At 50.9% G+C, this 24,648-nt stretch overlaps 1 protein-coding gene across 1 annotated transcript; it reads right to left on the reverse strand.

The window, feature by feature from the left end:
• Positions 1–869: 869 nt before the first annotated feature.
• On the reverse strand, positions 870–14,643 carry LOC138743586 (GATA zinc finger domain-containing protein 14-like). Its single transcript, XM_069899102.1, has 10 exons — positions 14,552–14,643; positions 13,870–14,202; positions 11,317–11,703; positions 10,599–10,931; positions 10,205–10,357; positions 6,968–7,300; positions 5,788–5,976; positions 2,778–3,004; positions 1,680–1,828; positions 870–1,376 (listed from the first exon to the last, which is right to left on the reverse strand). The coding sequence occupies exons 1-10, from the start codon at positions 14,641–14,643 to the stop codon at positions 870–872; spliced, it is 2,703 nt and encodes a 900-aa protein (XP_069755203.1).
• Positions 14,644–24,648: the final 10,005 nt, after the last annotated feature.

Raw genomic sequence — 24,648 nt, forward strand, 5'->3', positions numbered from 1 at the left:
AACACCTGGCTGGCTGTCAATCAGCCGACCTGAATGGACCAAGCCCCCCACCCCCCACCCCCAGTCGGGTGTCAATCACACTCCGGGATATAAGCCTGAGCCAGCCCTTCGAAGTCAATCTCAGAGTTTACAGCAGTTCTCCTCACAGTTGGCTCTGTGGAAGTTTACGTCGAATAAAGTATGTTGGTTTTGTGTGTTTGCTTCTGACCGACAGCTCACCACATAGATATACTATACAATACCCCTGGATCATTGCAGAGTGTGAGTGTGAAGCTAGGAAAATATGATAGTCCGTCAGGTACACTCTTAAGTTGTACCCCAGAGCTGTCGCAGAGTTTATATAGCTCTCACTGGAGCCATTGACTACTAAGCAATCAGTGAAATGTCCATTTTCCCTCCCCTCCATTGATGAATTATTCAATCGGGGAGGTATTGCCTGATCCAGGACGACCGATGCCAGTGCTCTAGAAACCCCATTGCTCCCCATGCTGATGTCGACTCTCTCCTCTTGGCCTGCGGACAGTCAAAATGGCGTCGAGCACAAGGTGCGGCAAGATGGCCGCCCTCCATCTTGATCCGACGAAGGACTAGGTGACGCTGACCTTGAGGTGCCGTGACTTCCCGTGATGCTTTACTTCTGGTGGCAGGTCCTGCCATGAAACGCAGCAAGACACTAGCGGCGAACAGCACAGAGAGGCTGAGGCCAACTCTTCAGGTCTCGGACATGGTTCGAGTGATGATTCAGGGGTTTCATGCGGTCATCCTCTTTGGGTTCCCTTTAGCCTGGCAGACTTCTACCCAGCACTCTCGCTTACCGCATCCTGAGCACACAGAGTCCTTTGTGGGGCATCAGGTGTGGGGGTGTAACATCACCAGTCGCGCTTGGCCGCAGCGGTCGGCACTGGGGCTGTGGCGGTCACTGGTGCCCCAATGATCTTGTCCTTTGAAAAGGCACTGCTTTTGCCTGTGAGGTCATCAGCTCCCAGGGTGTTGGCCAAGTTTTTTTTCCCCAACTCTAGCAGTCGCTGCCTCATATACCTCAACTTCACTCCTGCAACGAGAGTGTCCCAGGTTTGTTCCTTCTCTCTCACCCAGGCCAAGGCGGCTTCGTAGTGACATTTTCTGGTGAGGGCCCACAGTTCAAGAACATAGTCATCCAGTGACTCACACGGATGCTGCCAACGTTGAGAGAGTTGGTGCCTTGCCAGCTCGTCATTCTGGTGCCTCATGTAGTGGGCCTTCAAACCTTCTATGGCTGACTCATATGTAGCACAGTCTCTGATGACAGCATACCCTTTGGGGCCAACATGAGAGAGAAGTGCCAATCTCTGGAGACTTACAGTGTTGAAGACATCTTGTGTGGCAATCAGGTAGGACTGGAAGCATTCAAGACAGTAGGCAAATTACTCTGGGGCCCCAGGGGACAGAGGGTCGACCTTGAGCATGCCTGGCTTCAACAGAGCTTCCATTCTGCTTCAAAGTTAAGCTACTAAAATTGTAACATGACTGATTGCACTCAGAGACAAGTGAGGGGTACAAACATGCTTTTAATAGCTTACAATAAATGGCCGGTAAATACAATAGTCCTCAGGTGAATCTGAGGTAAGGCTGGAAAACCAAGGTTTATATGGGGTAGGTGAGGTTGGAGCCCAGGGAGGAGCCAGCCGTCCGAACAATACATAGACAGTGAATTCCAGTTCACTGCAAGCTGTTGTTTCAATTTCATGGATTTGAATGTAGTCATCCTTTTCTGTAACGAATTGATGTGTTGGTAGTGTGGTGCCTGTTACTCCTGTTGGTAGTGTGGTGCCTGTTACTCCTGTTGCTCCTGTTGGTAGTTAGGTGCCTGCTATTCTGTTACTCCTGTTGGTAGTGTGGTGCCTGTTACTCCTGTTGCTCCTGTTGGTAGTGTGGTGCCTGTTGCTCCTGTTGGTAGTGTGGTGCCTGTTGCTCCTGTTGCTCCTGTTGGTAGTTAGGTGCCTGCTACTCTGTTACTCCTGTTGGTAGTGTGGTGCCTGTTACTCCTGTTGCTCCTGTTGGTAGTTAGGTGCCTGCTACTCTGTTACTCCTGTTGGTAGTGTGGTGCCTGTTACTCCTGTTGCTCCTGTTGGCAGTTAGGTGCCTGTTACTCCTGTTGCTCCTGTTGGTAGTGTGGTGCCTGTAAACTCCTGTTGCTCCTGTTGGTAGTGTGGTGCCTGTTGCTCCTGTTGCTCCTGTTGGTAGTGTGGTGCCTGTTACTCCTGTGCTCCTGTTGATAGTGTGGTGCCTGTTGCTCCTGTTGCTCATGTTGGTAGTGTGGTGCCTGTTACTCCTGTTGCTCCTGTTGGTAGTTAGGTGCCTGTTACTCCTGTTGCTCCTGTTGGTAGTTAGGTGCCTGTTACTCCTGTTGCTACTGTTGGTAGTGTGGTGCCTGTTACTCCTGTTGCTCCTGTTGGTAGTTAGGTGCCTGTTACTCCTGTTGCTCCTGTTGGTAGTTAGGTGCCTGTTACTCCTGTTGCTCCTGTTGGTAGTGTGGTGCCTGTTGCTCCTGTTGCTCCTGTTGGTAGTGTGGTTCCTGTTACTCCTGTTGCTCCTGTTGGTAGTGTGGCGCCTGTTACTCCTGTTGCTCCTGTTGGTAGTGTGGTGCCTGTTGCTCCTGTTGCTCCTGTTGGTAGTGTGGTTCCTGTTACTCCTGTTGCTCCTGTTGGTAGTGTGGTGCCTGTTGCTCCTGTTGCTCATGTTGGTAGTGTGGTGCCTGTTACTCCTGTTGCTCCTGTTGGTAGTTAGGTGCCTGTTACTCCTGTTGCTCCTGTTGGTAGTTAGGTGCCTGTTACTCCTGTTGCTACTGTTGGTAGTGCGGTGCCTGTTACTCCTGTTGCTCCTGTTGGTAGTTAAGTGCCTGTTACTCCTGTTGCTCCTGTTGGTAGTTAGGTGCCTGTTACTCCTGTTGCTCCTGTTGGTAGTGTGGTGCCTGTTCCTCCTGTTGCTCTTGTTGGTAGTGTGGTGCCTGTTTCTCCTGTTGCTCCTGTTGGTAGTGTGGTGGCTGTTACTCCTGTTGCTCCTGTTGGTAGTGTGGTGCCTGTTTCTCCTGTTGCTCCTGTTGGTAGTTAGGTGCCTGTTACTCCTGTTGCTCCTGTTGGTAGTGTGGTGCCTGTTGCTCCTGTTGGTACTTAGGTGCCTGTTACTCCTGTTGCTCCTGTTGGTAGTGTGGTGCCTGTTACTCCTGTTGCTCCTGTTGGTAATGTGGTTCCTGTTACTCCTGTTGCTCCTGTTGGTAGTGTGGTTCCTGTTACTCCTGTTGCTCCTGTTCGTAGTGTGGTGGCTGTTACTCCTGTTGCTCCTGTTGGTAGTGTGGTGCCATTTTTCTCCTGTTGCTCCTGTTGGTAGTGTGGTGCCTGTTTCACCTGTTGCTCCTGTTGGTAGTGTGGAGCCTGTTACTCCTGCTGCTCCTGTTCGTAGTGTGGTGGCTGTTACTCCTGTTGCTCCTGTTGGTAGTGTGGTGCCTGTTTCTCCTGTTGCTCCTGTTGGTAGTTAGGTGCCTGTTACTCCTGTTGCTCCTGTTGGTAGTGTGGTGCCTGTTACTCCAGTTGCTCCTGTTTGTAGTGTGGTGCCTGTTACACCTGTTGCTCCTGTTGGTAGTTAGGTGCCTGTTACTGCTGTTGCTCCTGTTGGTAGTGTGGTGCCTGTAACTCCTGTTGCTCCTGTTGGTAGGGTGGTGCCTGTTGCTCCTGTTGCTCCTTTTGGTAGTGTGGTACCTGTTACTCCTGTTGCTCCTGTTGGTAGTGTGGTTCCTGTTACTCCTGTTGCTCCTGTTGGTAGTGTGGTGCCTGTTACTCCTGTTGCTTCTGTTGGTAGTGTGGTGCGTGTTGCTCCTGTTGCTCCTGTTGGTAGTGTGGTGCCTGTTACTCCTGTTGCTTCTGTTGGTAGTGTGGTGCCTATTACTCCTGTTGCTCCTGTTGGTTGTGTGGTGCCTGTTGCTCCTGTTGCTCCTGTTGGTAGTGTGGTGCATGTTACTCCTTTGCTCCTGTTGGTAGTGTGGTGCCTGTTACTCGGTTACTCTTGTTGGTAGTGTGGTGCCTGTTACTCCTGTTACTCCTGTTGGTAGTTAGGTGCCTGTTACTCCATTACTCCTGTTGGTAGTGTTGTGTCTGTTGCTACTGTTGCTCCTGTTGGTAGTGTGGAGCCTGTTACTCTGTTACTCCTGTTGGTAGTTAGGTGCCTGTTACTCTGTTACTCCTGTTGGTAGTGTGGTGCCTGTTCCTCCTGTTGCTCCTGTTGGTAGTTAGGTGCCTGTTACTCTGTTACTCCTGTTGGTAGTGTGGTGCCTGTTACTCCTGTTGCTCCTGTTGGTAGTTAGGTGCCTGCTACTCTGTTACTCCTGTTGGTAGTGTGGTGCCTGTTACTCCTGTTGCTCCTGTTGGTAGTTAGGTGCCTGTTACTCCTGTTGCTCCTGTTGGTAGTGTGGTGCCTGTAAACTCCTGTTGCTCCTGTTGGTAGTGTGGTGCCTGTTGCTCCTGTTGCTCCTGTTGGTAGTGTGGTGCCTGTTACTCCTGTGCTCCTGTTGATAGTGTGGTGCCTGTTGCTCCTGTTGCTCCTGTTGGTAGTTAGGTGCCTGTTACTCCTGTTTCTCCTGTTGGTAGTTAGGTGCCTGTTACTCCTGATGCTACTGTTGGTAGTGTGGTGCCTGTTACTCCTGTTGCTCCTGTTGGTAGTTAGGTGCCTGTTACTCCTGTTGCTCCTGTTGGTAGTTAGGTGCCTGTTACTCCTGTTGCTCCTGTTGGTAGTGTGGTGCCTGTTGCTCCTGTTGCTCCTGTTGGTAGTGTGGTTCCTGTTACTCCTGTTGCTCCTGTTGGTAGTGTGGCGCCTGTTACTCCTGTTGCTCCTTTTGGTAGTGTGGTGCCTGTTGCTCCTGTTGCTCCTGTTGGTAGTGTGGTTCCTGTTACTCCTGTTGCTCCTGTTGGTAGTGTGGTGCCTGTTGCTCCTGTTGCTCCTGTTGGTAGTGTGGTGCCTGTTACTCCTGTTGCTCCTGTTGGTAGTTAGGTGCCTGTTACTCCTGTTGCTCCTGTTGGTAGTTAGGTGCCTGTTACTCCTGTTGCTCCTGTTGGTAGTGTGGTGCCTGTTACTCCTGTTGCTCCTGTTGGTAGTTAGGTGCCTGTTACTCCTGTTGCTCCTGTTGGTAGTTAGGTGCCTGTTACTCCTGTTGCTCCTGTTGGTAGTGTGGTGCCTGTTTCTCCTGTTACTCCTGTTGGTAGTGTGGTGCCTGTTTCTCCGGTTGCTCCTGTTGGTAGTGTGGTGGCTGTTACTCCTGTTGCTCCTGTTGGCAGTGTGGTGCCTGTTTCTCCTGTTGCTCCTGTTGGTAGTTAGGTGCCTGTTACTCCTGTTGCTCCTGTTGGTAGTGTGGTGCCTGTTGCTCCTGTGCTCCTGTTGGTACTTAGGTGCCTGTTACTCCTGTTGCTCCTGTTGGTAGTGTGGTGCCTTTTACTCCTGTTGCTCCTGTTGGTAGTGTGGTGCCTGTTACTCCTGTTGCTCCTGTTCGTAGTGTAGTGGCTGTTACTCCTGTTGCTCCTGTTGGTAGTGTGGTGCCTGTTTCTCCTGTTGCTCCTGTTGGTAGTGTGGTGCCTGTTTCACCTGTTGCTCCTGTTGGTAGTGTGGTGCCTGTTACTCCTGCTGCTCCTGTTTGTAGTGTGGTGGCTGTTACTCCTGTTGCTCCTGTTGGTAGTGTGGTGCCTGTTTCTCCTGTTGCTCCTGTTGGTAGTGTGGTGCCTGTTACTCCAGTTGCTCCTGTTGATAGTGTGGTGCCTGTTATACCTGTTGCTCCTGTTGGTAGTTAGGTGCCTGTTACTGCTGTTGCTCCTGTTGGTAGTGTGGTGCCTGTAACTCCTGTTGCTCCTGTTGGTAGGGTGGTGCCTGTTGCTCCTGTTGCTCCTTTTGGTAGTGTGGTACCTGTTACTCCTGTTGCTCCTGTTGGTAGTGTGGTGACTGTTACTCCTGTTGCTCCTGTTGGTAGTGTGGTGCCTGTTACTCCTGTTGCTTCAGTTGGTAGTGTGGTGCGTGTTGCTCCTGTTGCTCCTGTTGGTAGTGTGGTGCCTGTTACTCCTGTTGCTTCTGTTGGTAGTGTGGTGCCTATTACTCCTGTTGCTCCTGTTGGTTGTGTGGTGCCCGTTGCTCCTGTTGCTCCTGTTGGTAGTGTGGTGCATGTTACTCCTTTGCTCCTGTTGGTAGTGTGGTGCCTGTTACTCGGTTACTCTTGTTGGTAGTGTGGTGCCTGTTACTCCTGTTACTCCTGTTGGTAGTTAGGTGCCTGTTACTCCATTACTCCTGTTGGTAGTGTTGTGCCTGTTGCTACTGTTGCTCCTGTTGGTAGTGTGGTGCCTGTTACTCCTGTTGCTCCTGTTGGTAGTGTGGTGCCTGTTCCTCCTGTTGCTCCTGTTGGTAGTGTGGTGCCTGTTACTCTGTTACTCCTGTTGGTAGTGTGGTGCCTGTTCCTCCTGTTGCTTCTGTTGGTAGTGTGGTGCGTGTTGCTCCTGTTGCTCCTGTTGGTAGTGTGGTGCCTGTTACTCCTGTTGCTTCTGTTGGTAGTGTGGTGCCTATTACTCCTGTTGCTCCTGTTGGTTGTGTGGTGCCTGTTGCTCCTGTTGCTCCTGTTGGTAGTGTGGTGCATGTTACTCCTTTGTTCCTGTTGGTAGTGTGGTGCCTGTTACTCGGTTACTCTTGTTGGTAGTGTGGTGCCTGTTACTCCTGTTACTCCTGTTGGTAGTTAGGTGCCTGTTACTCCATTACTCCTGTTGGTAGTGTTGTGCCTGTTGCTACTGTTGCTCCTGTTGGTAGTGTGGTGCCTGTTACTCCTGTTGCTCCTGTTGGTAGTTAGGTGCCTGTTACTCTGTTACTCCTGTTGGTAGTGTGGTGCCTGTTCCTCCTGTTGCTCCTGTTGGTAGTGTGGTGCCTGTTTTTCCTGTTGCTCCTGTTGGTAGTGTGGTGCCTGTTTCACCTGTTGCTCCTGTTGGTAGTGTGGTGCCTGTTACTCCTGCTGCTCCTGTTCGTAGTGTGGTGGCTGTTACTCCTGTTGTTCCTGTTGGTAGTGTGGTGTCTGTTTCTCCTGTTGCTCCTGTTGGTAGTTAGGAGCCTGTTACTCCTGTTGCTCCTGTTGGTAGTGTGGTGCCTGTTACTCCAGTTGCTCCTGTTGGTAGTGTGGTGCCTGTTACACCTGTTGATCCTGTTGGTAGTTAGGTGCCTGTTACTGCTGTTGCTCCTGTTGGTAGTGTGGTGCCTGTAACTCCTGTTGCTCCTGTTGGTATTGTGGTGCCCGTTGCTCCTGTTGCTCCTGTTGGTAGTGTGGTGCCTGTTACTCCGTTACTCCTGATGGTAGTGTTGTGCCTGTTGCTCCTGTTGCTCCTGTTGGTAGTTAGGTGCCTGTTACTCCGTTACTCCTGTTGGTAGTGTGGTGCCTGTTGCTCCTGTTGGTAGTGTGGTGCCTGTTTCTCCTGTTGCTCCTGTTGGTAGTGTGGTGCCTGTTACTCCTGTTGCTCCTGTTGGTAGTGTGGTGCCTGTTACTCCTGTTGCTCCTGTTGGTAGTGTGGTGCATGTTGCTCCTGTTGGTAGTGTGGTGCCTGTTGCTCCTGTTGGTAGTGTGGTGCCTGTTGCTCCTGTTGCTCCTGTTGGTAGTGTGGTGCCTGTTACACCTGTTGCTCCTGTTGGTAGTGTGGTGCCAGTTACTCCTGTTGCTCCTGTTGGTAGTGTGGTGCCTGTTACTCCTGTTACTCTTCTTGATAGTGTGGTGCCTGTTGCTCCTGTTGATCATGTTGGTAGTGTGGTTCCTGTTACTCCTGTTGCTCCTGTTGGTTGTGTGGTGCCTGTTACTCCTGTTGCTCCTGTTTGTAGTGTGGTAGCTGTTTCTCCTGTTGCTCCTGTTGGTAGTGTGGTGCCTGTTACTCCTGTTGCTCCTGTTGGTAGTGTGGTTCCTGTTACTCCTGTTGCTCCTGTTGGTAGTGTGGTGCCTGTTACTCCTGTTGCTTCTGTTGGTAGTGTGGTGCGTGTTGCTCCTGTTGCTCCTGTTGGTAGTGTGGTGCCTGTTACTCCTGTTGCTTCTGTTGGTAGTGTGGTGCCTATTACTCCTGTTGCTCCTGTTGGTTGTGTGGTGCCTGTTGCTCCTGTTGCTCCTGTTGGTAGTGTGGTGCATGTTACTCCTTTGCTCCTGTTGGTAGTGTGGTGCCTGTTACTCGGTTACTCTTGTTGGTAGTGTGGTGCCTGTTACTCCTGTTACTCCTGTTGGTAGTTAGGTGCCTGTTACTCCATTACTCCTGTTGGTAGTGTTGTGCCTGTTGCTACTGTTGCTCCTGTTGGTAGTGTGGAGCCTGTTACTCTGTTACTCCTGTTGGTAGTTAGGTGCCTGTTACTCTGTTACTCCTGTTGGTAGTGTGGTGCCTGTTCCTCCTGTTGCTCCTGTTGGTAGTTAGGTGCCTGTTACTCTGTTACTCCTGTTGGTAGTGTGGTGCCTGTTACTCCTGTTGCTCCTGTTGGTAGTTAGGTGCCTGCTACTCTGTTACTCCTGTTGGTAGTGTGGTGCCTGTTACTCCTGTTGCTCCTGTTGGTAGTTAGGTGCCTGTTACTCCTGTTGCTCCTGTTGGTAGTGTGGTGCCTGTAAACTCCTGTTGCTCCTGTTGGTAGTGTGGTGCCTGTTGCTCCTGTTGCTCCTGTTGGTAGTGTGGTGCCTGTTACTCCTGTGCTCCTGTTGATAGTGTGGTGCCTGTTGCTCCTGCTGCTCATGTTGGTAGTGTGGTGCCTGTTACTCCTGTTGCTCCTGTTGGTAGTTAGGTGCCTGTTACTCCTGTTTCTCCTGTTGGTAGTTAGGTGCCTGTTACTCCTGATGCTACTGTTGGTAGTGTGGTGCCTGTTACTCCTGTTGCTCCTGTTGGTAGTTAGGTGCCTGTTACTCCTGTTGCTCCTGTTGGTAGTTAGGTGCCTGTTACTCCTGTTGCTCCTGTTGGTAGTGTGGTGCCTGTTGCTCCTGTTGCTCCTGTTGGTAGTGTGGTTCCTGTTACTCCTGTTGCTCCTGTTGGTAGTGTGGCGCCTGTTACTCCTGTTGCTCCTTTTGGTAGTGTGGTGCCTGTTGCTCCTGTTGCTCCTGTTGGTAGTGTGGTTCCTGTTACTCCTGTTGCTCCTGTTGGTAGTGTGGTGCCTGTTGCTCCTGTTGCTCATGTTGGTAGTGTGGTGCCTGTTACTCCTGTTGCTCCTGTTGGTAGTTAGGTTCCTGTTACTCCTGTTGCTCCTGTTGGTAGTTAGGTGCCTGTTACTCCTGTTGCTCCTGTTGGTAGTGTGGTGCCTGTTACTCCTGTTGCTCCTGTTGGTAGTTAGGTGCCTGTTACTCCTGTTGCTCCTGTTGGTAGTTAGGTGCCTGTTACTCCTGTTGCTCCTGTTGGTAGTGTGGTGCCTGTTTCTCCTGTTACTCCTGTTGGTAGTGTGGTGCCTGTTTCTCCGGTTGCTCCTGTTGGTAGTGTGGTGGCTGTTACTCCTGTTGCTCCTGTTGGCAGTGTGGTGCCTGTTTCTCCTGTTGCTCCTGTTGGTAGTTAGGTGCCTGTTACTCCTGTTGCTCCTGTTGGTAGTGTGGTGCCTGTTGCTCCTGTGCTCCTGTTGGTACTTAGGTGCCTGTTACTCCTGTTGCTCCTGTTGGTAGTGTGGTGCCTTTTACTCCTGTTGCTCCTGTTGGTAGTGTGGTGCCTGTTACTCCTGCTGCTCCTGTTCGTAGTGTAGTGGCTGTTACTCCTGTTGCTCCTGTTGGTAGTGTGGTGCCTGTTTCTCCTGTTGCTCCTGTTGGTAGTGTGGTGCCTGTTTCACATGTTGCTCCTGTTGGTAGTGTGGTGCCTGTTACTCCTGCTGCTCCTGTTTGTAGTGTGGTGGCTGTTACTCCTGTTGCTCCTGTTGGTAGTGTGGTGCCTGTTTCTCCTGTTGCTCCTGTTGGTAGTGTGGTGCCTGTTACTCCAGTTGCTCCTGTTGATAGTGTGGTGCCTGTTATACCTGTTGCTCCTGTTGGTAGTTAGGTGCCTGTTACTGCTGTTGCTCCTGTTGGTAGTGTGGTGCCTGTAACTCCTGTTGCTCCTGTTGGTAGTGTGGTGCCTGTTACTCCTGTTGCTTCTGTTGGTAGTGTGGTGCGTGTTGCTCCTGTTGCTCCTGTTGGTAGTGTGGTGCCTGTTACTCCTGTTGCTTCTGTTGGTAGTGTGGTGCCTATTACTCCTGTTGCTCCTGTTGGTTGTGTGGTGCCTGTTGCTCCTGTTGCTCCTGTTGGTAGTGTGGTGCATGTTCCTCCTTTGCTCCTGTTGGTAGTGTGGTGCCTGTTACTCGGTTACTCTTGTTGGTAGTGTGGTGCCTGTTACTCCTGTTACTCCTGTTGGTAGTTAGGTGCCTGTTACTCCATTACTCCTGTTGGTAGTGTTGTGCCTGTTGCTACTGTTGCTCCTGTTGGTAGTGTGGTGCCTGTTACTCCTGTTGCTCCTGTTGGTAGTTAGGTGCCTGTTACTCTGTTACTCCTGTTGGTAGTGTGGTGCCTGTTCCTCCTGTTGCTCCTGTTGGTAGTGTGGTGCCTGTTTTTCCTGTTGCTCCTGTTGGTAGTGTGGTGCCTGTTTCACCTGTTGCTCCTGTTGGTAGTGTGGTGCCTGTTACTCCTGCTGCTCCTGTTCGTAGTGTGGTGGCTGTTACTCCTGTTGTTCCTGTTGGTAGTGTGGTGTCTGTTTCTCCTGTTGCTCCTGTTGGTAGTTAGGAGCCTGTTACTCCTGTTGCTCCTGTTGGTAGTGTGGTGCCTGTTACTCCAGTTGCTCCTGTTGGAAGTGTGGTGCCTGTTACACCTGTTGCTCCTGTTGGTAGTTAGGTGCCTGTTACTGCTGTTGCTCCTGTTGGTAGTGTGGTGCCTGTAACTCCTGTTGCTCCTGTTGGTATTGTCGTGCCCGTTGCTCCTGTTGCTCCTGTTGGTAGTGTGGTGCCCGTTACTCCGTTACTCCTGATGGTAGTGTTGTGCCTGTTGCTCCTGTTGCTCCTGTTGGTAGTTAGGTGCCTGTTACTCCGTTACTCCTGTTGGTAGTGTGGTGCCTGTTGCTCCTGTTGGTAGTGTGGTGCCTGTTGCTCCTGTTGCTCCTGTTGGTAGTGTGGTGCCTGTTACTCCTGTTGCTCCTGTTGGTAGTGTGGTGCCTGTTACTCCTGTTGCTCCTGTTGGTAGTGTGGTGCATGTTGCTCCTGTTGGTAGTGTGGTGCCTGTTGCTCCTGTTGGTAGTGTGGTGCCTGTTGCTCCTGTTGCTCCTGTTGGTAGTGTGGTGCCTGTTACTCCTGTTGCTCCTGTTGGTAGTGTGGTGCCAGTTACTCCTGTTGCTCCTGTTGGTAGTGTGGTGCCTGTTACTCCTGTTACTCTTCTTGATAGTGTGGTGCCTGTTGCTCCTGTTGATCATGTTGGTAGTGTGGTTCCTGTTACTCCTGTTGCTCCTGTTGGTTGTGTGGTGCCTGTTACTCCTGTTGCTCCTGTTTGTAGTGTGGTAGCTGTTTCTCCTGTTGCTCCTGTTGGTAGTGTGGTGCCTGTTACTCCTGTTGCTCCTGTTGGTAGTGTGGTGCCTGTTGCTCCTGTTGCTCCTGTTGGTAGTGTGGTGCCTGTTACTCCTGTTGCACCTGTTGGTAGTGTTGTGCCTGTTGCTCCTGTTGGTAGTGTGGTGCCTGTTGCTCCTGTTGGTGGTGTGGTGCCTGTTGCTCCTGTTGGTAGTGTGGTGCCTGTTGCTCCTGTTGGTAGTGTGGTGCCTGTTACTCCTGTTGCTCCTGTTGATAGTGTGGTGCCTGTTGCTCCTGTTTCTCATGTTGGTAGTGTGGTTCCTGTTACTCCTGTTGCTCCTGTTGGTAGTGTGGTGCCTGTTACTCCTGTTGCTACTGTTCATAGTGTGGTGGCTGTTACTCCTGTTGCTGCTGTTGGTAGTGTGGTGCCTGTTTCTCCTGTTGCTCCTGTTGGTAGTTAGGTGCCTGTTACTCCTGTTGCTCCTGTTGGTAGTGTGGTGCCTGTTACTCCTGTTGCTCCTGTTGGTAGTGGGGTGTATGTTACTCCTGTTGCTCCTGTTGGTAGAGTGGTGCCTGTTACTCCTGTTGCTCCTTTTGGTAGTTAGCTGCCTGTTACTTCGTTACTCCTGTTGGTAGTGTTGTGCCTGTTACTCCTGTTGCTCCTGTTGGTAGTTTGGTGCCTGTTACTCCTGTTGCTCCTTTTGGTAGTTAGCTGCCTGTTACTTCGTTACTCCTGTTGGTAGTGTTGTGCATGTTACTCCTTTGCTCCTGTTGGTAGTGTGGTGCCTGTTACTCGGTTACTCTTGTTGGTAGTGTGGTGCCTGTTACTCCTGTTACTCCTGTTGGTAGTTAGGTGCCTGTTACTCCATTACTCCTGTTGGTAGTGTTGTGCCTGTTGCTACTGTTGCTCCTGTTGGTAGTGTGGAGCCTGTTACTCTGTTACTCCTGTTGGTAGTTAGGTGCCTGTTACTCTGTTACTCCTGTTGGTAGTGTGGTGCCTGTTCCTCCTGTTGCTCCTGTTGGTAGTTAGGTGCCTGATACTCTGTTACTCCTGTTGGTAGTGTGGTGCCTGTTACTCCTGTTGCTCCTGTTGGTAGTTAGGTGCCTGTTACTCCTGTTGCTCCTGTTGGTAGTGTGGTGCCTGTAAACTCCTGTTGCTCCTGTTGGGAGTGTGGTGCCTGTTGCTCCTGTTTCTCCTGTTGGTAGTGTGGTGCCTGTTACTCCTGTGCTCCTGTTGATAGTGTGGTGCCTGTTGCTCCTGTTGCTCATGTTGGTAGTGTGGTGCCTGTTACTCCTGTTGCTCCTGTTGGTAGTTAGGTGCCTGTTACTCCTGTTTCTCCTGTTGGTAGTTAGGTGCCTGTTACTCCTGACGCTACTGTTGGTAGTGTGGTGCCTGTTACTCCTGTTGCTCCTGTTGGTAGTTAGGTGCCTGTTACTCCTGTTGCTCCTGTTGGTAGTTAGGTGCCTGTTACTCCTGTTGCTCCTGTTGGTAGTGTGGTGCCTGTTGCTCCTGTTGCTCCTGTTGGTAGTGTGGTTCCTGTTACTCCTGTTGCTCCTGTTGGTAGTGTGGCGCCTGTTACTCCTGTTGCTCCTTTTGGTAGTGTGGTGCCTGTTGCTCCTGTTGCTCCTGTTGGTAGTGTGGTTCCTGTTACTCCTGTTGCTCCTGTTGGTAGTGTGGTGCCTGTTGCTCCTGTTGCTCATGTTGGTAGTGTGGTGCCTGTTACTCCTGTTGCTCCTGTTGGTAGTTAGGTGCCTGTTACTCCTGTTGCTCCTGTTGGTAGTTAGGTGCCTGTTACTCCTGTTGCTCCTGTTGGTAGTGTGGTGCCTGTTACTCCTGTTGCTCCTGTTGGTAGTTAGGTGCCTGTTACTCCTGTTGCTCCTGTTGGTAGTTAGGTGCCTGTTACTCCTGTTGCTCCTGTTGGTAGTGTGGTGCCTGTTTCTCCTGTTACTCCTGTTGGTAGTGTGGTGCCTATTACTCCTGTTGCTCCTGTTGGTTGTGTGGTGCCTGTTGCTCCTGTTGCTCCTGTTGGTAGTGTGGTGCATGTTACTCCTTTGTTCCTGTTGGTAGTGTGGTGCCTGTTACTCGGTTACTCTTGTTGGTAGTGTGGTGCCTGTTACTCCTGTTACTCCTGTTGGTAGTTAGGTGCCTGTTACTCCATTACTCCTGTTGGTAGTGTTGTGCCTGTTGCTACTGTTGCTCCTGTTGGTAGTGTGGTGCCTGTTACTCCTGTTGCTCCTGTTGGTAGTTAGGTGCCTGTTACTCTGTTACTCCTGTTGGTAGTGTGGTGCCTGTTCCTCCTGTTGCTCCTGTTGGTAGTGTGGTGCCTGTTTTTCCTGTTGCTCCTGTTGGTAGTGTGGTGCCTGTTTCACCTGTTGCTCCTGTTGGTAGTGTGGTGCCTGTTACTCCTGCTGCTCCTGTTCGTAGTGTGGTGGCTGTTACTCCTGTTGTTCCTGTTGGTAGTGTGGTGTCTGTTTCTCCTGTTGCTCCTGTTGGTAGTTAGGAGCCTGTTACTCCTGTTGCTCCTGTTGGTAGTGTGGTGCCTGTTACTCCAGTTGCTCCTGTTGGTAGTGTGGTGCCTGTTACACCTGTTGATCCTGTTGGTAGTTAGGTGCCTGTTACTGCTGTTGCTCCTGTTGGTAGTGTGGTGCCTGTAACTCCTGTTGCTCCTGTTGGTATTGTGGTGCCCGTTGCTCCTGTTGCTCCTGTTGGTAGTGTGGTGCCTGTTACTCCGTTACTCCTGATGGTAGTGTTGTGCCTGTTGCTCCGTTACTCCTGTTGGTAGTGTGGTGCCTGTTGCTCCTGTTGGTAGTGTGGTGCCTGTTGCTCCTGTTGCTCCTGTTGGTAGTGTGGTGCCTGTTACTCCTGTTGCTCCTGTTGGTAGTGTGGTGCCTGTTACTCCTGTTGCTCCTGTTGGTAGTGTGGTGCATGTTGCTCCTGTTGGTAGTGTGGTGCCTGTTGCTCCTGTTGGTAGTGTGGTGCCTGTTGCTCCTGTTGCTCCTGTTGGTAGTGTGGTGCCTGTTACTCCTGTTGCTCCTGTTGGTAGTGTGGTGCCAGTTACTCCTGTTGCTCCTGTTGGTAGTGTGGTGCCTGTTACTCCTGTTACTCTTCTTGATAGTGTGGTGCCTGTTGCTCCTGTTGATCATGTTGGTAGTGTGGTTCCTGTTACTCCTGTTGCTCCTGTTGGTTGTGTGGTGCCTGTTACTCCTGTTGCTCCTGTTTGTAGTGTGGTAGCTGTTTCTCCTGTTGCTCCTGTTGGTAGTGTGGTGCCTGTTACTCCTGTTGCTCCTGTTGGTAGTGTGGTTCCTGTTACTCCTGTTGCTCCTGTTGGTAGTGTGGTGCCTGTTACTCCTGTTGCTTCTGTTGGTAGTGTGGTGCGTGTTGCTCCTGTTGCTCCTGTTGGTAGTGTGGTGCCTGTTACTCCTGTTGCTTCTGTTGGTAGTGTGGTGCCTATTACTCCTGTTGCTCCTGTTGGTTGTGTGGTGCCTGTTGCTCCTGTTGCTCCTGTTGGTAGTGTGGTGCCTGTTACTCCTGTTACTCCTGTTGGTAGTTAGGTGCCTGTTACTCCATTACTCCTGTTGGTAGTGTTGTGCCTGTTGCTACTGTTGCTCCTGTTGGTAGTGTGGAGCCTGTTACTCTGTTACTCCTGTTGGTAGTTAGGTGCCTGTTACTCTGTTACTCCTGTTGGTAGTGTGGTGCCTGTTCCTCCTGTTGCTCCTGTTGGTAGTTAGGTGCCTGTTACTCTGTTACTCCTGTTGGTAGTGTGGTGCCTGTTACTCCTGTTGCTCCTGTTGGTAGTTAGGTGCCTGCTACTCTGTTACTCCTGTTGGTAGTGTGGTGCCTGTTACTCCTGTTGCTCCTGTTGGTAGTTAGGTGCCTGTTACTCCTGTTGCTCCTGTTGGTAGTGTGGTGCCTGTAAACTCCTGTTGCTCCTGTTGGTAGTGTGGTGCCTGTTGCTCCTGTTGCTCCTGTTGGTAGTGTGGTGCCTGTTACTCCTGTGCTCCTGTTGATAGTGTGGTGCCTGTTGCTCCTGCTGCTCATGTTGGTAGTGTGGTGCCTGTTACTCCTGTTGCTCCTGTTGGTAGTTAGGTGCCTGTTACTCCTGTTTCTCCTGTTGGTAGTTAGGTGCCTGTTACTCCTGATGCTACTGTTGGTAGTGTGGTGCCTGTTACTCCTGTTGCTCCTGTTGGTAGTTAGGTGCCTGTTACTCCTGTTGCTCCTGTTGGTAGTTAGGTGCCTGTTACTCCTGTTGCTCCTGTTGGTAGTGTGGTGCCTGTTGCTCCTGTTGCTCCTGTTGGTAGTGTCGTTCCTGTTACTCCTGTTGCTCCTGTTGGTAGTGTGGCGCCTGTTACTCCTGTTGCTCCTTTTGGTAGTGTGGTGCCTGTTGCTCCTGTTGCTCCTGTTGGTAGTGTGGTTCCTGTTACTCCTGTTGCTCCTGTTGGTAGTGTGGTGCCTGTTGCTCCTGTTGCTCATGTTGGTAGTGTGGTGCCTGTTACTCCTGTTGCTCCTGTTGGTAGTTAGGTTCCTGTTACTCCTGTTGCTCCTGTTGGTAGTTAGGTGCCTGTTACTCCTGTTGCTCCTGTTGGTAGTGTGGTGCCTGTTACTCCTGTTGCTCCTGTTGGTAGTTAGGTGCCTGTTACTCCTGTTGCTCCTGTTGGTAGTTAGGTGCCTGTTACTCCTGTTGCTCCTGTTGGTAGTGTGGTGCCTGTTTCTCCTGTTACTCCTGTTGGTAGTGTGGTGCCTGTTTCTCCGGTTGCTCCTGTTGGTAGTGTGGTGGCTGTTACTCCTGTTGCTCCTGTTGGCAGTGTGGTGCCTGTTTCTCCTGTTGCTCCTGTTGGTAGTTAGGTGCCTGTTACTCCTGTTGCTCCTGTTGGTAGTGTGGTGCCTGTTGCTCCTGTGCTCCTGTTGGTACTTAGGTGCCTGTTACTCCTGTTGCTCCTGTTGGTAGTGTGGTGCCTTTTACTCCTGTTGCTCCTGTTGGTAGTGTGGTGCCTGTTACTCCTGCTGCTCCTGTTCGTAGTGTAGTGGCTGTTACTCCTGTTGCTCCTGTTGGTAGTGTGGTGCCTGTTTCTCCTGTTGCTCCTGTTGGTAGTGTGGTGCCTGTTTCACATGTTGCTCCTGTTGGTAGTGTGGTGCCTGTTACTCCTGCTGCTCCTGTTTGTAGTGTGGTGGCTGTTACTCCTGTTGCTCCTGTTGGTAGTGTGGTGCCTGTTTCTCCTGTTGCTCCTGTTGGTAGTGTGGTGCCTGTTACTCCAGTTGCTCCTGTTGATAGTGTGGTGCCTGTTATACCTGTTGCTCCTGTTGGTAGTTAGGTGCCTGTTACTGCTGTTGCTCCTGTTGGTAGTGTGGTGCCTGTAACTCCTGTTGCTCCTGTTGGTAGTGTGGTGCCTGTTACTCCTGTTGCTTCTGTTGGTAGTGTGGTGCGTGTTGCTCCTGTTGCTCCTGTTGGTAGTGTGGTGCCTGTTACTCCTGTTGCTTCTGTTGGTAGTGTGGTGCCTATTACTCCTGTTGCTCCTGTTGGTTGTGTGGTGCCTGTTTCTCCTGTTGCTCCTGTTGGTAGTGTGGTGCATGTTACTCCTTTGCTCCTGTTGGTAGTGTGGTGCCTGTTACTCGGTTACTCTTGTTGGTAGTGTGGTGCCTGTTACTCCTGTTACTCCTGTTGGTAGTTAGGTGCCTGTTACTCCATTACTCCTGTTGGTAGTGTTGTGCCTGTTGCTACTGTTGCTCCTGTTGGTAGTGTGGTGCCTGTTACTCCTGTTGCTCCTGTTGGTAGTTAGGTGCCTGTTACTCTGTTACTCCTGTTGGTAGTGTGGTGCCTGTTCCTCCTGTTGCTCCTGTTGGTAGTGTGGTGCCTGTTTTTCCTGTTGCTCCTGTTGGTAGTGTGGTGCCTGTTTCACCTGTTGCTCCTGTTGGTAGTGTGGTGCCTGTTACTCCTGCTGCTCCTGTTCGTAGTGTGGTGGCTGTTACTCCTGTTGTTCCTGTTGGTAGTGTGGTGTCTGTTTCTCCTGTTGCTCCTGTTGGTAGTTAGGAGCCTGTTACTCCTGTTGCTCCTGTTGGTAGTGTGGTGCCTGTTACTCCAGTTGCTCCTGTTGGTAGTGTGGTGCCTGTTACACCTGTTGCTCCTGTTGGTAGTTAGGTGCCTGTTACTGCTGTTGCTCCTGTTGGTAGTGTGGTGCCTGTAACTCCTGTTGCTCCTGTTGGTATTGTCGTGCCCGTTGCTCCTGTTGCTCCTGTTGGTAGTGTGGTGCCCGTTACTCCGTTACTCCTGATGGTAGTGTTGTGCCTGTTGCTCCTGTTGCTCCTGTTGGTAGTTAGGTGCCTGTTACTTAGTTACTCCTGTTGGTAGTGTGGTGCCTGTTGCTCCTGTTGGTAGTGTGGTGCCTGTTGCTCCTGTTGCTCCTGTTGGTAGTGTGGTGCCTGTTACTCCTGTTGCTCCTGTTGGTAGTGTGGTGCCTGTTACTCCTGTTGCTCCTGTTGGTAGTGTGGTGCATGTTGCTCCTGTTGGTAGTGTGGTGCCTGTTGCTCCTGTTGGTAGTGTGGTGCCTGTTGCTCCTGTTGCTCCTGTTGGTAGTGTGGTGCCTGTTACTCCTGTTGCTCCTGTTGGTAGTGTGGTGCCAGTTACTCCTGTTGCTCCTGTTGGTAGTGTGGTGCCTGTTACTCCTGTTACTCTTCTTGATAGTGTGGTGCCTGTTGCTCCTGTTGATCATGTTGGTAGTGTGGTTCCTGTTACTCCTGTTGCTCCTGTTGGTTGTGTGGTGCCTGTTACTCCTGTTGCTCCTGTTTGTAGTGTGGTAGCTGTTTCTCCTGTTGCTCCTGTTGGTAGTGTGGTGCCTGTTACTCCTGTTGCTCCTGTTGGTAGTGTGGTGCCTGTTGCTCCTGTTGCTCCTGTTGGTAGTGTGGTGCCTGTTACTCCTGTTGCACCTGTTGGTAGTGTTGTGCCTGTTGCTCCTGTTGGTAGTGTGGTGCCTGTTGCTCCTGTTGGTGGTGTGGTGCCTGTTGCTCCTGTTGGTAGTGTGGTGCCTGTTGCTCCTGTTGGTAGTGTGGTGCCTGTTACTCCTGTTGCTCCTGTTGATAGTGTGGTGCCTGTTGCTCCTGTTTCTCATGTTGGTAGTGTGGTTCCTGTTACTCCTGTTGCTCCTGTTGGTAGTGTGGTGCCTGTTACTCCTGTTGCTACTGTTCGTAGTGTGGTGGCTGTTACTCCTGTTGCTGCTGTTGGTAGTGTGGTGCCTGTTTCTCCTGTTGCTCCTGTTGGTAGTTAGGTGCCTGTTACTCCTGTTGCTCCTGTTGGTAGTGTGGTGCCTGTTACTCCTGTTGCTCCTGTTGGTAGTGGGGTGTATGTTACTCCTGTTGCTCCTGTTGGTAGAGTGGTGCCTGTTACTCCTGTTGCTCCTTTTGGTAGTTAGCTGCCTGTTACTTCGTTACTCCTGTTGGTAGTGTTGTGCCTGTTACTCCTGTTGCTCCTGTTGGTAGTTTGGTGCCTGTTACTCCTGTTGCTCCTTTTGGTAGTTAGCTGCCTGTTACTTCGTTACTCCTGTTGGTAGTGTTGTGCATGTTACTCCTTTGCTCCTGTTGGTAGTGTGGTGCCTGTTACTCGGTTACTCTTGTTGGTAGTGTGGTGCCTGTTACTCCTGTTACTCCTGTTGGTAGTTAGGTGCCTGTTACTCCATTACTCCTGTTGGTAGTGTTGTGCCTGTTGCTACTGTTGCTCCTGTTGGTAGTGTGGAGCCTGTTACTCTGTTACTCCTGTTGGTAGTTAGGTGCCTGTTACTCTGTTACTCCTGTTGGTAGTGTGGTGCCTGTTCCTCCTGTTGCTCCTGTTGGTAGTTAGGTGCCTGCTACTCTGTTACTCCTGTTGGTAGTGTGGTGCCTGTTACTCCTGTTGCTCCTGTTGGTAGTTAGGTGCCTGTTACTCCTGTTGCTCCTGTTGGTAGTGTGGTGCCTGTAAACTCCTGTTGCTCCTGTTGGGAGTGTGGTGCCTGTTGCTCCTGTTTCTCCTGTTGGTAGTGTGGTGCCTGTTACTCCTGTGCTCCTGTTGATAGTGTGGTGCCTGTTGCTCCTGTTGCTCATGTTGGTAGTGTGGTGCCTGTTACTCCTGTTGCTCCTGTTGGTAGTTAGGTGCCTGTTACTCCTGTTTCTCCTGTTGGTAGTTAGGTGCCTGTTACTCCTGACGCTACTGTTGGTAGTGTGGTGCCTGTTACTCCTGTTGCTCCTGTTGGTAGTTAGGTGCCTGTTACTCCTGTTGCTCCTGTTGGTAGTTAGGTGCCTGTTACTCCTGTTGCTCCTGTTGGTAGTGTGGTGCCTGTTGCTCCTGTTGCTCCTGTTGGTAGTGTGGTTCCTGTTACTCCTGTTGCTCCTGTTGGTAGTGTGGCGCCTGTTACTCCTGTTGCTCCTTTTGGTAGTGTGGTGCCTGTTGCTCCTGTTGCTCCTGTTGGTAGTGTGGTTCCTGTTACTCCTGTTGCTCCTGTTGGTAGTGTGGTGCCTGTTGCTCCTGTTGCTCATGTTGGTAGTGTGGTGCCTGTTACTCCTGTTGCTCCTGTTGGTAGTTAGGTGCCTGTTACTCCTGTTGCTCCTGTTGGTAGTTAGGTGCCTGTTACTCCTGTTGCTCCTGTTGGTAGTGTGGTGCCTGTTACTCCTGTTGCTCCTGTTGGTAGTTAGGTGCCTGTTACTCCTGTTGCTCCTGTTGGTAGTTAGGTGCCTGTTACTCCTGTTGCTCCTGTTGGTAGTGTGGTGCCTGTTTCTCCTTTTACTCCTGTTGGTAGTGTGGTGCCTGTTTCTCCTGTTGCTCCTGTTGGTAGTGTGGTGGCTGTTACTCCTGTTGCTCCTGTTGGCAGTGTGGTGCCTGTTTCTCCTGTTGCTCCTGTTGGTAGTTAGGTGCCTGTTACTCCTGTTGCTCCTGTTGGTAGTGTGGTGCCTGTTGCTCCTGTTGCTCCTGTTGGTACTTAGGTGCCTGTTACTCCTGTTGCTCCTGTTGGTAGTGTGGTGCCTGTTACTCCTGTTGCTCCTGTTGGTAATGAGGTTCCTGTTACTCCTGTTGCTCCTGTTGGTAGTGTGGTGCCTGTTACTCCTGTTGCTCCTGTTCGTAGTGTAGTGGCTGTTACTCCTGTTGCTCCTGTTGGTAGTGTGGTGCCTGTTTCTCCTGTTGCTCCTGTTGGTAGTGTGGTGCCTGTTTCACCTGTTGCTCCTGTTGGTAGTGTGGTGCCTGTTACTCCTGCTGCTCCTGTTTGTAGTGTGGTGGCTGTTACTCCTGTTGCTCCTGTTGGTAGTGTGGTGCCTGTTTCTCCTGTTGCTCCTGTTGGTAGTTAGGTGCCTGTTACCCCTGTTGCTCCTGTTGGTAGTGTGGTGCCTGTTACTCCAGTTGCTCCTGTTGGTAGTGTGGTGCCTGTTACACCTGTTGCTCCTGTTGGTAGTTAGGTGCCTGTTACTGCTGTTGCTCCTGTTGGTAGTGTGGTGCCTGTAACTCCTGTTGCTCCTGTTGGTAGGGTGGTGCCTGTTGTTCCTGTTGCTCCTTTTGGTAGTGTGGTACCTGTTACTCCTGTTGCTCCTGTTGGTAGTGTGGTGACTGTTACTCCTGTTGCTCCTGTTGGTAGTGTGGTGCCTGTTACTCCTGTTGCTTCTGTTGGTAGTGTGGTGCGTGTTGCTCCTGTTGCTCCTGTTGGTAGTGTGGTGCCTGTTACTCCTGTTGCTTCTGTTGGTAGTGTGGTGCCTATTACTCCTGTTGCTCCTGTTGGTTGTGTGGTGCCTGTTGCTCCTGTTGCTCCTGTTGGTAGTGTGGTGCATGTTACTCCTTTGCTCCTGTTGGTAGTGTGGTGCCTGTTACTCGGTTACTCTTGTTGGTAGTGTGGTGCCTGTTACTCCTGTTACTCCTGTTGGTAGTTAGGTGCCTGTTACTCCATTACTCCTGTTGATAGTGTTGTGCCTGTTGCTACTGTTGCTCCTGTTGGTAGTGTCGTGCCTGTTACTCTGTTACTCCTGTTGGTAGTTAGGTGCCTGTTACTCTGTTACTCCTGTTGGTAGTGTGGTGCCTGTTACTCCTGTTGCTCCTGTTGGTAGTGTGGTGCCTGTTCCTCCTGTTGCTCCTGTTGGTAGTGTGGTGCCTGTTACTCTGTTACTCCTGTTGGTAGTGTGGTGCCTGTTCCTCCTGTTGCTCCTGTTGGTAGTGTGGTGCCTGTTACTCCTGTTGCTCCTGTTGGTAGTTAGGTGCCTGTTACTCCGTTACTGCTGTTGGTAGTGTTGTGCCTGATACTCCTGTTGGTATTGTGGTGCCTGTTACTCCTGTTGCTCCTGTTGGTAGTTAGGTGCCTGTTACTCCTGTTGCTCCTGTTGGTAGTGTGGTGCCTGTTACTCCTGTTGCTCCTGTTGGTAGTGTGGTGCCCGTTACTCCTGTTGTTCCTGTTGGTATTGTGGTGCCCGTTGCTCCTGTTGCTCCTGTTGGTAGTGTGGTGCCTGTTACTCCGTTACTCCTGATGGTAGTGTGGTGCCTGTTACTCCTGTTGCTCCTGTTGGTAATGTGGTTCCTGTTACTCCTGTTGCTCCTGTTGGTAGTGTGGTGCCTGTTACTCCTGTTGCTCCTGTTCGTAGTGTGGTGGCTGTTACTCCTGTTGCTCCTGTTGGTAGTGTGGGGCCTGTTTTTCCTGTTGCTCCTGTTGGTAGTGTGGTGCCTGTTTCACCTGTTGCTCCTGTTGGTAGTGTGGTGCCTGTTACTCCTGCTGCTCCTGTTCGTAGTGTGGTGGCTGTTACTCCTGTTGTTCCTGTTGGTAGTGTGGTGTCTGTTTCTCCTGTTGTTCCTGTTGGTAGTTAGGTGCCTGTTACTCCTGTTGCTCCTGTTGGTAGTGTGGTGCCTGTTACTCCAGTTGCTCCTGTTGGTAGTGTGGTGCCTGTTACACCTGTTGCTCCTGTTGGTAGTTAGGTGCCTGTTACTGCTGTTGCTCCTGTTGGTAGTGTGGTGCCTGTAACTCCTGTTGCTCCTGTTGGTATTGTGGTGCCCGTTGCTCCTGTTGCTCCTGTTGGTAGTGTGGTGCCTGTTACTCCGTTACTCCTGATGGTAGTGTTGTGCCTGTTGCTCCTGTTGCTCCTGTTGGTAGTTAGGTGCCTGTTACTCCGTTACTCCTGTTGGTAGTGTGGTGCCTGTTGCTCCTGTTGCTCCTGTTGGTAGTGTGGTGCCTGTTGCTCCTGTTGCTCCTGTTGGTAGTGTGGTGCCTGTTACTCCTGTTGCTCCTGTTGGTAGTGTGGTGCCTGTTACTCCTGTTGCTCCTGTTGGTAGTGTGGTGCATGTTGCACCTGTTGGTAGTGTGGTGCCTGTTGCTCCTGTTGGTAGTGTGGTGCCTGTTGCTCCTGTTGCTCCTGTTGGTAGTGTGGTGCCTGTTGCTCCTGTTGCTCCTGTTGGTAGTGTGGTGCCTGTTACTCCTGTTGCTCCTGTTGGTAGTGTGGTGCCAGTTACTCCTGTTGCTCCTGTTGGTAGTGTGGTGCCTGTTGCTCCTGTTGGTAGTGTGGTTCCTGTTACTCCTGTTGCTCCTGTTGGTTGTGTGGTGCCTGTTACTCCTGTTGCTCCTGTTTGTAGTGTGGTGGCTGTTTCTCCTGTTGCTCCTGTTGGTAGTGTGGTGCCTGTTACTCCTGTTGCTCCTGTTGGTAGTGTGGTGCCTGTTACTCCTGTTGCTCCTGTTGGTAGTTAGGTGCCTATTACTCCGTTACTCCTGTTGGTAGTGTGGTGCCTGTTACTCCTGTTGCTCCTGTTGGTAGTGTGGTGCCTGTTACTCCTGTTGCTCCTGTTGGTAGTGTGGTGCCTGTTACTCCTGTTGCTCCTGTTGGTAGTGTGGTGCCTGTTACTCCTGTTGCTCCTGTTGGTAGTGTGGTGCCTGTTACTCCTGTTGCTCCTGTTGGTAGTTAGGTGCCTGTTACTCCTGTTGCTCCTGTTGGTAGTGTGGTGCCTGTTACTCCTGTTGCTCTTGTTTGTAGTTAGGTGCTTGTTACTCCTGTTGCTCCTGTTGGTAGTTAGGTGCCTGTTACTCCTGTTGCTCCTGTTGGTAGTTAGGTGCCTATTACTCCGTTACTCCTGTTGGTAGTGTTGTGCCTGTTACTCCTGTTGCTCCTGTTGGTAGTGTGGTGCCTGTTACTCCTGTTGCTCCTGTTGGTAGTCTGATGCCTGTTACTCCTGTTGCTCCTGTTGGTAGTTAGGTGCCTGTTACTCCTGTTGCTCCTGTTGGTAGGGTGGTGCCTGTAAACTCCTGTTGCTCCTGTTCGTAGTGTGGTGCCTGTTACTCCTGTTGCTCCTGTTGGTAGTGTGGTGCCTGTTACTCCTGTTGCTCCTGTTGGTAGTTAAGTGCCTGTTACTCCTGTTGCTCCTGTTGGTAGGGTGGTGCCTGTTACTCCTGTTGCTCCTGTTGGTAGTGTGGTGCCTGTTACTCCTGTTGCTCCTGTTGGTAGGGTGGTGTCTGTTACTCCTGTTACTCCTGTTGGTAGTGTGGTGCCTGTTACTCCTGTTGCTCCTGTTGGTAGTTAGGTGCCTGTTACTCCGTTACTCCTGTTGGTAGTGTGGTGCCTGTTACTCCTGTTGCTCCTGTTGGTAGTTAAGTGCCTGTTACTCCTGTTGCTCTTGTTGGTAATGTGGTGCCTGTTACTCCTGTTACTCCTGTTGCAGTAAGAGTTCCACTTGATGCTTGTGATAATGAGTTTATTGTCACATTGTACAAATGTACATATGCACCAAAATTATTAATTACTGAAGATGAATGGGTACTTTGTATAAAAAACACAAAAACAAATAAAAGCCAAGTATAATTTTACATAATTGAAGGAAAAAGGGATAATAAACACAGAAAAAATGGTAATGAATATTCACAGTTACTTCACAATAATGTGGGCAGTCCTTTTGTGGTATCAGAGCAACATCTGAGTAGTGTAAAACGCTAAAGTCTGCAGACACCATGACTGAAATAAAAGCACTAAAGCTGGGGAAATTCAGCAGGTCAAAATTCAGCAAAAAGATAGAAAACCAATGTTTCAGGCTTGAGCCTTTCATCAAGGCCCCTGATTAGTATAAGAGCTGTATTGCTGGTGTGTTGTGGGTGACGTTTTTTTTATTTCTAATGTAGGTCAGAGATGGAATATGTTCTGTCTCTGTGGTCTATCTTGATTGCAGTGATGTATTAATAAAA

The sequence above is a fragment of the Narcine bancroftii genome, chromosome 9, assembly GCF_036971445.1.
Source record: "Narcine bancroftii isolate sNarBan1 chromosome 9, sNarBan1.hap1, whole genome shotgun sequence".
Lineage (NCBI taxonomy): Eukaryota > Metazoa > Chordata > Chondrichthyes > Torpediniformes > Narcinidae > Narcine > Narcine bancroftii.